Below are 13643 nucleotides of genomic sequence, written 5' to 3'. Positions count from 1 at the left end.
GCTGAAAAGAGGTGGAGAGTTGATGAGGTCCAGAGGGACAGTCGAGCAGTTCCAGGCCACAGAAGTCTGACCAGAGACTTCTGACCTGGTGGAAACTGGGGATATTGGAATATCATGAGGGAGGCTGATTTCTGATGTGGCAGAAACTGGTGCATGTCAGAAACACCCTGGAAGAGGCTGTCCTTGGACCTGGTGGGAGCCGGGACACACCAGAGAGAGTTGGTCCTGTGACCTGGCTCAAACGGGACGTACTGGAAGCACTATGCGAGAAACTGACCTTGTGAAACATTCAGAGCAGCATTTTGGATGCTTATCTGAGCCCTTTACAGTTGGCTTATAGCTATCTGACAGGGACTAGAGCTTGGATCTAGACTCATCAGGCTCCACAACATGAGACTTGCACCCACTGCACTGGAAAAAACACCAACGTTTCAGTGATAGTAAATGGCCTGGAAAAAAAAGTTCTCACGAGGAAGAGGACAAGAAGGAAGGTGACACTGAAGGACATTTACCAACTAATTTCCATGTCAACGGAAATCAACTAGCATTCCAATTTTCGTCCTTTTAATTTATCCCAGTTAATCCCTTCTGCCATAGTCTTGTTAAATATGAGAGAGAGAAGTGTGAGGGTGTGTGTGAGAGGGGTGTGTGTGTGTGAGAGGGGGCTGTGTGTGAGTGAGTGCTATTTCCCACTCCCGCTAGGGTTTGGCTTGTTGGGCCCTATGAAATATGAGCTCTGCCTGATCCTTTCTAACACAGTGTTAGTAAAACAAAATAATTCGAGTAGTGGAAAAAACCTCATACAGCTATTTTACTTTAAAGGACACGACAGTTTAGTGTAAACAAAGGGGGAATAAACTACAGGGATGTATGCACAGCTACAGGCAATTGGAAACAGCTGTTGGAAAGCACTGCAGCAACCTGAGAGTCGGAGCTGCAGCTTTGGATTTTAGGATTGCACCAATGCACTCTGTTTGCTGAGCATTTTTTTTTTTTAAACCAAAAACACTGATTGCGCGTGCCTGCGTGTGCATAAGATGCATTGCAAAGAGGGCAGGGAAAGCAACATGCTCATGAATGCCGATCCCCTTCCCTGACTGGAGAATTTCATTTTCAAAGGCTTGGTGGAGGCTGGGAAGGAAGGATAAAGAAGCCGGGGAAGGAAGGAAACAGCAAAGGCACGATAAAATCCCTTTTAATTATTGTCTGCAATCAACCTGAAAAAGCCACATGCTGCACTTGGAAGTAAATCTGACTATAGCCCGAGGAGCAGAAAGGCATGAATTTAAAGGAACCTCTTGCCCAAAGATTTTTGCTTCTTTTGTTTTAAGTGGGTACGGTGAGGTTGGGAGGAGACTATGGAGCTGTGAATTCTAAATAAAATAACTTTTGGGGGGGGAACATTGTTAGGTCCTTACTCCGCCTTTACTCAGAGAAAGCACCCATTGTCCGTTATAAAATTTTTATTTTCTAGGCTATTTAATGCACATGGAAAATGCTGGGTTGATAGCTCTGGAGATGGGTATTTCCTAGTTGCACAGAACACACCGCAAGCTTCCCCTGCTACTGCTCTATCTACTAGGTTCAAATCTGACCTCCTCAAAGAAAGAAATGAGAGTTCATTCTCCATGACCCATTCAGTCCTTGGCCTCTCTATTAAGACAAGGGGCTCAGAATGTCTTTTGCTGTGGGCACCACTTATCTCGAGATGTTGTTAATGGGGAACAGGTCCCCAGTTTGAATCCAAACTGAATCAGTAGCTACTCAAAATCATGCTCATTTGAGGACAGTTTGGTGGACCATGTGAAATGAGCTGATGGCTCTCAGCCTAATTCCTAGAATACAAGTGTCCACATCTCAGAACCATTCCCTAAGGCCCATTTGCTAGCAGTTGGGGAAGAGAAGACGACAAGGCCTGGAGAATGACCTCTGTTCTCACTCTTTCAGAGAATTCCCCCAGGTCAGGTGTGAGGTACATGAGCAGAGCAGAACAAGGGATGGGGGGAAAGCTAGCGCCCAAGCTGTCCTTGTTCTTTGGACAGAAACACAGATTCAGTCCCTGGAGCTTCACCCTGGTGCCTTTAACCAGGTTACAGTGAACTTAAGCGTGTGAAAAAGAAAGATGCGCAAACAACCCAAATCTCTTGTCGACAACCCAAGTAACAGGCTCTCACCTTGGGATCCTTCCCCATCGCTATAAGATACATTCCACGTGCTTAAGAGAACTAATCTGGGACCCAGATACATCAGCAGATCTGTCCAATGGAATGAAAATCCTAAACAACCCTAAACAACCCCCCGCCAGCTACCAATGACGTGCACAGGCAACTATTGCAGACAGAAAACTGTAAACCAACCCCCTTCACTGGGAATGGGGGGGCAGAGAGTGTCTTGCTGACAGGCCGACTAATGTCACCTAAGAAGCATAATGAGAACCTCAGTGGGTTTCATCAAGCAATGGAAAGAACGGGCTCCATTTCTGCTAGCTGCAGCTTTGCTTTTAATGGTTAGCTTTCGGGGTGGGGGGGGAATCTCACACTTATTAACCTGCACTTCCTGCTGAGCAATGGAATGATTTTTTCTGAGTGCTGCCCCAAAAGTTGTCTCCACCCCAGTTGTTGACGCTCCTCTCCTCTCTCGTAGCAAGGGGAGTCTCCTTGTGCAGAGCTTAGTGCTGAGCCAGACCTGTTTAGCAACAGACCTGCAGCCTAGTCTAGAATGGTTGGCAAAGGACATGCAAGGTGTGCATATAGCCCAGATACACAGCATATGAGGACACAAAGGTCATTGCAGGAGGATATGGAGGATGCAAAAGCACCTGCTGGCCCTTAACAGCTAAAGGCACAAGTAACAAACACTTATTCCTGAGTGTCTCTCACATTCGCTGCCTTCCCCACAAAGGCAATTAAAAAAAAAAAAAAAAAAAAAGGCCGGGGGGAGGATGCGGGGGAAGAGAGGCTGAAGATAGATATATTGGATCTGCCAGCATCCTTCAGGTGTCTGGTGTGCTCCCAAAGGGTTTCTCAGAGCAATATGCAAAGAAGAATGTAACAGAAAAACTGCTGCCAAATGACACATACGGCACACAGTGTGCACCGTTCTGGGACAGCCCACGTACTGTTGACTGCACAGTGGCCGCATTCCCCACATACACTTGTTTGTGTGCGTTTATGGCAGTTGAGAGTCTATCTACTTGCCTGTGTTTCGATATAGATCTGTGGAGTGCCTGTGTTTTGGATTGCCAGGTGTTTGCAAACCTGTAAATGCATTGGGGCCTCCGGGAGTGGATGCAATTCCACATAGGCAGACACTCATCTCATCTGGGTGTGGATACATCTGCGTGCATGTGCAGGTGTCCACGGTTGATCTCAGTGAGTATTTGGGTGTCTGTGTTGGATCTCTCTTTGCCTCTACGCACATGAACCATGCTATACACCGTGAGTTCATAGCTACTATACTTACTTGGAGAGGAGAATGACGCAATTCTGAGCCCTTCGGCCATCAATAACAGAAAGCTCTTTAACCTTCCGTGTGGACAAGTATAGGTCCTCAGTTGAGCCCATCTCTTTCTGCAAGTAACCAGACAGAAAAAATAATCAATGCCCTGTTTTTGCTTCCTCTTCTCTCTAGCCAACACCCACAGAATAAACCAAGTATATTGGGCAACAGCCCAGCCTAACCCACTAGCGCTGAACTTGTGGGGAGATTAATCCAGGAGGCAGAATAGGAGATAGGAAGTGCCAGAAATCAATTTCTAAAGGAGGAGGGACTCAGACAGATTTCCCCCCCCCCCAATTCACTAGTCAAACAAATGCTGATCATCATTAGCTGTGCAGGATCATCCTAACTTTCAGGCATTGGACCTGATTCTGATCTCACTCCATCATAAATCAGGAGTAACTATCAACAGTATTACATTGGTGTAACATTAATATGAGAGCAGAACCGGGTGCATTATGGTGCAGTGCAGTTGCGTGTGTATATCCCCAGGAACACAGGTCTATTCAGAAGCCTGAACAGCCTCCAGGAGGAAGTGCCTGCAGTAGAGGTTGCCCAGCAGTGTGGAAAGGTTGCATCCCAGTTGGATAAGAGTCCTTATATTGTCTCTTAACTATTGAATTCACCATTGGAACACAGGCCTGCCAAATTCTCATTGAGAGAGGGATGCCAAGAAACACACAGAAACGACATGATGAGCGGAATTCCCTGGAGTCACTCAGCTGTACTCGCCACATAAAAATGGGAACCAATGCCCAGTGGATGTTCAGCAGGAGCATGCCCCGTGCTGTCTCAGAGCCAGATTCTCCAGCCCACCGAGGCCAGAAACTGACCCGGGAGAATTCCCCCTTGGGGAAATCTCTACAGGTATGACACTGGCAGAGGCAGCATAACCATCTCTGATGTCCGCTGCCCTCCAGACCCCAGCGTAAGGAAAAGGAAAGGGTTGAGTCAGGGGCAGGAAGGGGCATGCTGGAGCAGGTTAGCACTAGCCCTGATCCTCCACTGGAGTCAGGTCTGTTAGGGAGCTTATGCCAGCAGCAGAGTAGCCCTTCCCTGCAGCTCTAGCTTCGCAGGGCAGCTGAGGATAAGAGAGCTGCAACCAGCACCCTGCAGTTGTCATTGTCCACTAGTAATGGCGAATTAACCAGGACTTGAGACACAAAGATGCTTAGTGAGTCTGTTCTCCTCTCAAAGGGCTTGTATGACTCTGAATACGGCTAATGGAAACTCTGCACAGGCATGTCTAGAACAGACCTCTTTAAAACTTTTCATCTCCAAACTACTTAAAGGCCCTAGTTAGTACTCTCACATAGCAGAGAAATAACTGATGTGCCTATTTTCCAGACAGCCATAAGGATAAGGCTCCCATCAGGAGTATTTCCCTTATGCTCTTGTGAAAATCCCAACCTAAGAAACTTGCCTTGTGGAGTTGTTTCTACCACACAACCTTAACCCTTGTTGTCCCTTAACATGCTGAAAAATAATGAGCTGACCACAACCATATATCCGCTTCCCCTGGTGGCCAAGGTTCTTATAGGACTTTCTGGGAAGGGACTTGGTGACCAGGACTCACTATAGGACAGTGGGGCCTGAAATGCAGAACAAAACCATTTTTGAAAGCTATGCCTTCCTCTGAAGTGTTCTCTACTCTGATTTTATTTAAGGTGGCCGTAGTGCGATGAGTAGACAAGGGAGCCTGAACTTCTTCACCTCACTCGCACACAATTCTGTCTCTCCTCCTGGTCTTTGAGGACTATGAGACTCCCAAATAAGGTGGACTGAACCAGACCCCTCTCTCATCTACCTTCTCAATTGCCCTGAAGGGTCACTGTCAAATGACCTTAAACCTCCTTCCCAACTCAAGCTTCAGCATCATCTTCCTGCCCCACAGACAGAAGCCTTTCTTTATTGACTCTTTTGTGGCTGGTGAAGGGGACCTGAAGTGATAGGCCTGGAGACTGAAGTAATCTCCAAAGCAGGTGCGGGCAGGTCAGTGTAAACTTTCCCCACAGTGCCCTACCGTGGTGTGTCACACACTGAACTGCAGAAAGCATTGCTAGGGTTGAGAAGGAGTTCATATTCTGGGTCCCATTTGTTCCTTGGGCTCTCTGCTAAAAACGGTCAAGAAGGGGACCAATGAGGGCAAGCTGCACTGGATGGGGTTTCCATGATGCGGTCACCTGTCCATAGAAATCAGACCGAGACCTCCACATTTTATACAGTTGAGTGAAAGGATGATGCTTGTGTTCAGCTTCCTCCCACCCCAGATAAATGCAAGAAGGGGAGCTCCTTGTACCTCCTCCCCACCCAGGCAGGAGCTGTTGAAAAAAAATCGAGCATTAGATGAGCACAGGGCCCCTTATTTGCATGGTGCTCTCTGTTGCCTTTGGTCTGCATGCCACAGGAGAATCTTGCAAGCCAATAGTTTGTTTTTTAGGAGGCAGACAGTGGTACTCACCTGCTTACAGGAGGAGGGGTTAGTTAGCAGGTCCTATGCAGGCAGCAGCCGCAAATAACAGAGAAGGAAACATGCCAAACATTAGCCACGGAGATAAAGATACCAAGTTTAACAAAGAGGCAGATTTTAGCCACACACAGTTTTCTAAGAGAATAAAATTATTTGCAAATAACATAGGCCTAGATTGTGAAAAGGTATTTAAGCACTGCCCTGCTCATGGAAAGTCAATGGTACTTGAGCTTGCAATGCTGAGTGGAGCAACACCTCGATACCTTTGAAAATCTAGGCCACAGTCCTTATCCAAAGAGCTGCCAAGGTTAACACTCCAGGCTCTGTTCTCCTCTCCTTATGCATGTACATAGCTCCTCATTATTAATCATAACTCATTGTGCTTCTAGAGCAACTTCCATCCAAGCATCTCAAGGCATTTTACAAACACTAAATAATTAAGGCTCATGACACCCTTCTGCATTTGGTATTGTCCCCATTTTATAGACAGGCAAACTAAATCACAGAGAGCTCAAGTGATTTAGTCAACATCATACAAACAGTCAGTGGTAGAGTCCAGGAGAGGAGTCCAAGAGACCTGCCTCTCAGTCCAATGCTCATTCACTGGACACAACACTGCTTCTGCCCACAGCACCAGCAGGAGATACACGGGCCAAGGGAGAGGAGAACAGATCCTTTCGTCTTTAAAAATGAAGCAGTTTAACAAATGAAACTGGAAAAACATATTAAGACCATGTTAATAGCAGCAAAAGAAAGAAATGACTTATTTACAGGCTCACTTTCTCTTTCAAATGCAAAAGAGCAGAGATCTACTTTGACATTTTTCTTCACAGATATTTGGATGAAGTTTAAAAGTCATGAACTCATGAAAAGTCAAGAGTAAACACATAGTTGGCCAGAGTGGAGTATTTCCAACAATAAAAAGGAAGAAAAGACCAAGTGTGAATCAACTGGAAAAGTTCTGATCAGATTTTAATTCATGAGGAACTTTGGTTGCTTGGCTTTAAAAAAAAAAAAAAGGTGAGGACTTATTAATTGGAATCCAGTTTGTATTGGGATGCATGTAGATGAAAGAGGAAATATTATTTAAAGAAACAAAGGAATATTTAAAGAAAAAATGTGTAAAACTGAAGCCAAAGCTGGAATACAGTCAATAACCTTTAGTACAAAAACATACTATGGTATTCTACACTAGTATATCTTACATCAGTGATACTGCAGTGTCTGGGGCTGTTATAAAGTACTATAGTATTTTTATAAGGTTCAAAAGGACCATTTTGAGACTCCTGGAGGTCATTCTCAGAGGATGGCTCCATTCCAGTGGGAAGGGGTTAGGGTCAGGTTGGATTATGGTTGAACAGGCCAAACTGCTTTTCAGTGGTTGGTAATGCAGCCATAAATATTATGTTTCTAACTAAGAGTTGGCAGACAAGGACAGCCTTGGCTTTAGATTCTGGGGCCCAAAGGAGGCAAGACTTTGGAAGGTCTTTCCTAGTGATGAAGCTCCAATGTTTACATCTTGATGTCATGTGTTGATGCAACACCACTGCATTGTGATGGTGTCTTGCTGCTGTTATGGCTGCTAACACGTACAGATGGCAACTGCCTATTTCGGCACTGATTCAGGGTTCCCCTCACAGCTGTGGTTATTGCAAATGCCTAAAGCCAGCCATGGACAAGGAATGAATTTCATGTACTTTAGTCTTAGTAAATTGGATTCTTATTGCGGAGTAAATACCTCAGGAGGATATTTTGAGGGTCTTTTCTCATGCAAATCTGCCTATTCTGAACATCCCAAAATTAGGACAGTTCTGGTCGGTCTTTAGCCCACGAAAGCTTATGCTCAAATAAATTTGTTAGTCTCTAAGGTGCCACAAGTAACCCTTGTTCTTTTTGTTGATACAGATTAACACGACCACCACTCTGAAATCAGTAATCCTAGCAACCCCACTGAAATATCAAGGTATTTGCAGGGTCAGAATGAGGATCAAAGTGCAACATTCCCATCATATACTGGAACCTCAAAAGCTTCCAAGTTGGGATGCTCATCTAGACATCTTTGGGTTAGCAAATTGGAAGAGTTCTGCTAAAACTGCTTTTATGATGACTGGAGATATGATACCCAGGTTAGTTCTTTCACTGGAACCAGTTTGCCTAATAATAGAAGTCTGATACCTAGTGTAGACTCAGTGGTGCCGGCTAAAGATGGAAAGGGAAGCCTGGACTAAAGTCCTTAGGTTTGTGCCATTAAATCAGACTATGCAAGTTATTTTAGTATGTTTATAATTTTAATATAATTTATATGTTTAGCACTGGATGAAGAATTAAACAGACGAGAGAAGAGTGAGAGAACAAAGCCAGCTAAGTCTTACTTGGTAATTCTGCAGCACTATAGGGGGCAATGTTTAAGCATCAAAATAGCTTCTAGCTATCATTTCTCTGTGTGTGTCTTCATACTCAGGAGCAATGGCCTGATTCTACAGTGTTGCAAGGAAGTTTCCCTGAACACATTCCAAACGCTAGAGAAATCTGGGGGAGGGAAGGAGGTAGAAGTACAGTCCCATTCCTGCTGAATCTCATTCCTGGGAAGCAGACAGATTGCAGGTGACTCGCTTTCCAAGAATAGGAGGAAGGGAAAAAAGACCTTCTAATAAATGGCTGCTGTTAAAGTATGATGTTAGTGTCATAATCTGTAACTTGGACAGATTCTGTAACTCAGCCAGTTTGGCCAATATGTTGTTTGGAAAAAAGAGAAAGCAAAACACAGCTAATTCTGGTCACATAGCTCAATACTCTGTAGCTGCCCAGAGTTTTACCCTGGAGGAATAAGGAGGAAAAAAAGATAGAAAGAGATTAGGAACACTGAATACAAAGTTCAAGAGCTTTACAGAAGCTAGCTGCTGCTCAGATCAAAATCAGAGCATTACCTGCTGGGATCTGTAGTATCCAAGGGCTACACATTTGGATTAAATATCAAGGCAACAGCATGCTGTACTTTGGCCAATAGTTCCCCACCCACCTCCCCACTCTTGTGCTTTTCTAGGGAGCACCAAACTCTCAAGCAGAAGTAGGCCCCTATTGGTTTCCCCGCATCCCCACTAGTGCCAGTGAAGGGTCCAGTCACTAATGTGTCCCATCCTGATCCAGAGTCTCAGAAAACTCAAGACCTGCAATGCTGGGGGAAAAGAGGCCCTCCCTTACCTGGTGTCTTTGATAAGCAGAGAACATTTTTTCAAAATCCTCCAGATCCAGCACCCTGAAAGCCTTTAAGTCATCAATTTCATGCCAGATTGTGCCATGGATCTTCTCCTACAATCCAAAGAGAAAATCATATGTTCAGGAGACAAATCACAGTGAAAATCTGTAGCTAAGCACACCCAATTCCAGCAAGGCAGACCCAGCTATTGTATTGACTTGGCACAGCACAGGATGCTGCTGTCATTTTGGGGAAATGTTTTGTTTCTGGAAGACGTCGGAGAGTTTTCTAGTCCAAAGAGAAACATTAATACAGCTTAATGGGGCTGGTTTTTTTAACCTGGGCATTTTGAAATTTGCATTACATCAATCCCCCTTTAAAAATGCCACTTTCCAAAACTAGAATACATCATCGCAGATACCACTGAAGATCCCATGGGGACATTTCCTTCCAATAATGGCAATTGCTGCAGATGAACATGGTCATGTTGTAACAGGGGTTGTCATCATAAGAAGGAAATGTAGCAAGGACTCTAATGTGTGGGAAATCCCAGACAAAATTCTCTCCAGCTGCAGATTTCACAAGACCTTGCTGCAAACCTTAAGTGGGTGTGGAATACACCCTGAACGGTATCAAGGAGTCTTCAAGGTTTTCCCTCCAAGTGACTCTCTCACAATCTTTAAAGGCAAATCATCTCCTATTGGATGGGCTCCCCTGTCCTCACCAGAAGATACCCACAGCTCTCAAACAGATGTGATCTGTATCCCAACCTCTCAAACCACAGCACTGACAGTCACAATGGTGAAGGCAGCTCAACGTATGGCAGACTTCCCCTGTCCGGTAGGTGGTTAGCATGAAAGAGGGAGTCACCAACACGGCTGGGGGGCGGGGGGGGGCAGAAGCCTTCTCACAACTACATGCTCTACGATCCCTCACTCTCAGATCTTGGGAAACAGGCCAGTCCTTGCTTACAGTCAGACCCCCAACCTGAAGCAAATACTTACCAGCAACCACACACCAAAAACACTAACCCAGGAACTATCCTTGCAACAAAGCCCGTTGCCAACTGTGCCCACATATCTATTCAAGGGACACCATCATAGGGCCTAATCACATCAGCCACACTATCAGAGGCTCATTCACCTGCACATCTACCAATGTGATATATGCCATCATGTGCCAGCAATGCCCCTCTGCCATGTACATTGGCCAAACCAGACAGTCTCTACGTAAAAGAATAAATGGACACAAATCAGACGTCAAGAATTATAACATTCAAAACCCAGTCAGAGAACACTTCAATCTCCCTGGTCACTCGATTACAGACCTAAAAGTCGCAATATTACAACAAAAAAAACCCTTCAAAATCAGACTCCAACCAGACACCGCTGAATTGGAATTAATTTGCAAACTGGACACCATTAAATTAGGCTTGAATAAAGACTGGAAGTTGATGGGTCATTACACAAAGTAAAACTATTTCCCCGTGCTATTTCCCCCACACCACTGTTACTCACACCTTCTTGTCAACTGTTGGAAATGGGCCATCCTGATTATCACTACAAAAGGTTTTTTCTCCTGCTGATAATAGCTCACCTTAATTGATCACTCTTGTTATAGTGGGTATGGCAACACCCATTTTTTCATGTTGTGTGTATGTGTGTAGATATCTTCCTACTGTATTTTCCACTGAATGCATCCGATGAAGTGGATTTTATCCCACAAAAGCTTATGCTCAAATAAATTTGTTAGTCTCTAAGATGCCACAAGTACTCCTCGTTCTTTATGCTCTCCACTGGCACTGGAACAAGGGAGATTTTGAAAGCCTTTGAATTTTAAGGCCAGCTGCCATTCTAAGCTAGGAAAAGGATTTTGTTGTTTCTTGCAGTCACAAGAGAGGCACCATGGACTGAACAGCCCCTGGAGACTGAAATACCTTCTCCTCCCCAAATGTTGTCCCTCCAGGGCAATGTGAGTGCAATAGCACCCTGTTGACGTGAAAAAAGATCAGACTACATAGAAAGATAGAAATATAAAAGGGACTGGGGGAAGTCTTGGAGGTGAAGGCGCTGCAGAACAGCCCAGCAAGGGCGTCTTGTGTACAGGAAGTAAGGAAAGCCAATGAAACTGCCCCCAACAGGCTCTAACTCTGAAGTACCTAAGGTTCACCCATGCAGCAAAGTGTGTTAACATGTCATTATAGGAACAGGTTCCACTTCCCATTCACACTCTTTAGAGGAATAAGAGAAATGTTGTAAGCCACAAGGCTCAAGGAAGCAGGAAAAACAGCTGATGTGGGGACCAAAAAAAAGCGGGGGGGGGGGGGGGGGAGAGCAGGCACTGAAGTGTCTGGAGGAAATTCCTAACAAGGTGAGAAGGTGCAAAGCAAAACAAACACCCTTCCTCTCTTGATGCATAAACAGAGGGAGGAAAAGCACTGTGGGTGAGGGTCATCACAGCCCTTGAAACCTTCCTGTATGGAGTAGAACCCAGAATCTAACAGGCTCACCAATAGTTTTGTGACTTTTTCCTTGTGGCTAGAAGGATCATGGGAGGGAGGCAATTCTCAGTGGATTTCTGATCTGCCTGGGAAAAAGAACTACAAAGGGAGCATCACCCCAGTCACCTGCTTCCCCAGAAAAAAAATAAAAAAGCAAAACAGAAAGTTACCCCTACTTCTTCTGATTTCAGAAGACATTCATACCAGGTCTGGGCTTATCCAAGCTGGTTTGCCCATCTCTTGGTTTTATACTACATGAACCTATAAAGACACATCCAAGGCTGGGACAGTCTGTGTGTCATGAACAAAAGAACTTCAATCCCAGACAGCCCAGCTTAAGTGTTGAAAAAGTATACCACAGAGCAGTTGAGGAAAGCCATTCTGCAGAGAGGTGGGGGCAGAACAGCAGAACACTGAGTGCACACACGGAGTGGCTCTCCCTTCCATTCTTGTGTTGAGACTGACCCTTGAAAAGCTGCAGAGGGCTGCTAGACTATTTCTTCTGCTGTGCTCTTGCTGCTTGGCTGATAGCTTCTTGTCATTGGCCAGAGAGACTGAGCATTTTAAGAGAAACAGACTTACATAGTGTGGTTGCTATGATAAATGATTCCCTCAGCTCCATAAAAATATTTATGGTCCCTAACTAGCAATTTAAAAATAAAAAATTCTTTACTTTTTTTTTTTTAAATTGTTACAAGCCTGCCAAGCTCTGTGGTTTCTCTGCTTTGCACAAGTCTTGGCCCACACTGAGAAACTAAACCCAGGAACTACATTTCCCAGGATCCCCTAGTGATTAGCTAAGAAATGGTGGGAAGTGGGGTAGTTGGAGAAACATGGGATTAGTCAGGATGAGTCATAATAAAGCATTTGCTCTACTGACATGGACTTTTCGTGTATTATATTTATAACCTTCCTGCAGTCACTTCATTTCCGCACTTGTGTGTTTGAAATGAAGCACAGTCTGCTGCTTGCCCAGAGGGTTACGAAGATGACAAAGCAAGGGGCTCCACAGGGCAGGTGGTCCATACAGCTTTGTCCTCCGTTATGGCTGCCAGCTGTTTCCAAGTCATCAGACTCCATCATGCATCAACATAACTTCACAGTATGAGTGAGCCATGATTTCGCTTTGGGAGGCTCCAGACACATTCAGGACTCTATAGTTCTCCTACAAGTCAAGAAAAACCTGTGAAAACTGTGAATGTCCAGTGAATTTTAGGACAGGCAACCACTAGATGCATGCAAACTATTCACAACCGAAAGGTGAAACTGCTTGAAATTTGATTTTTTTTTCCACATTTCATTGCAAGCTTGAAAACGTGGTGAAAAATGGATTTTTCCCCTCTTAATAATGGATCTCTTTACCCATGTAAACAAACCTATTTTGAGCAAAATGTAGCTTCAGGTTTTGGGTTTTTTTTTTTTTGGAAGGGAGGCATGGTTTTGATTAACAGCTACTTTGCCCTGTTTCATTGCAAAGCAAAATCTGAGAAAAAGAACCACCTGAGACAACAGTGAACATTTTCAGGGCGAGATGATGCAACCCTATCTCCCCATGTAGTTCTGTAACAGGGTGGCAACCTCCACAGTGCTGTCTCATGGCCTGGGGTGGCTCTGCAGCAGCCCTGTCTCAGTTTCTCATTTTCAGCCTGCTTCAGCAGATGCCAGAGGGGCTTGCTGTTGTAACCTGGGCCTCAGGCTAAAGCCTTAACACAAGTCCTCCCTTTCCCGGGAAATAGAGTTCCTTTGTTTGTTTTTGAAATTGGACAACACACAAAGCCTTTGCACCGCAGTCTCAAACTAGTCCATGGCTCCTTCCCAAGGGGGTCTGTCTTCTCTCCTCTAATTTTTCTGCCCACCCTCTCAGCTTGGTTTTCAGCCCTTCCCTAGCTCCTTCCTTTCCATCTTTCCCTCCTGGGCTTGTCTGAGTTGCCGCCTGCTCTTTCCTGAAGCGCCACTCCCCCCAATGCCTGCTTATCTAG

At 44.9% G+C, this 13643-nt stretch overlaps 1 protein-coding gene across 3 annotated transcripts in view; it reads right to left on the bottom strand.

Annotated features, from left to right (window-relative positions):
- DAAM2 (dishevelled associated activator of morphogenesis 2) overlaps positions 1-13643 on the bottom strand; it is a 150071-nt gene that overhangs the window by 31909 nt on the left and 104519 nt on the right. For 2 of the 3 annotated variants that reach the window (XM_077811910.1, XM_077811911.1), the window contains exons 14-15: positions 9170-9277; positions 3463-3569 (exon numbers count right to left, since the gene is read on the bottom strand). In XM_077811910.1, the coding sequence (XP_077668036.1) occupies positions 3463-3569; positions 9170-9277 (215 nt within the window). Of the gene's footprint in view, positions 1-3462; positions 3570-5959; positions 5993-9169; positions 9278-13643 lie in introns of all 3 variants that reach the window. The other variant, XM_077811912.1, reaches the window with a different exon arrangement.

The sequence above is a fragment of the Eretmochelys imbricata genome, chromosome 3, assembly GCF_965152235.1.
Source record: "Eretmochelys imbricata isolate rEreImb1 chromosome 3, rEreImb1.hap1, whole genome shotgun sequence".
Lineage (NCBI taxonomy): Eukaryota > Metazoa > Chordata > Testudines > Cheloniidae > Eretmochelys > Eretmochelys imbricata.
This window is presented reverse-complemented; position numbering and strand designations above follow the sequence as displayed.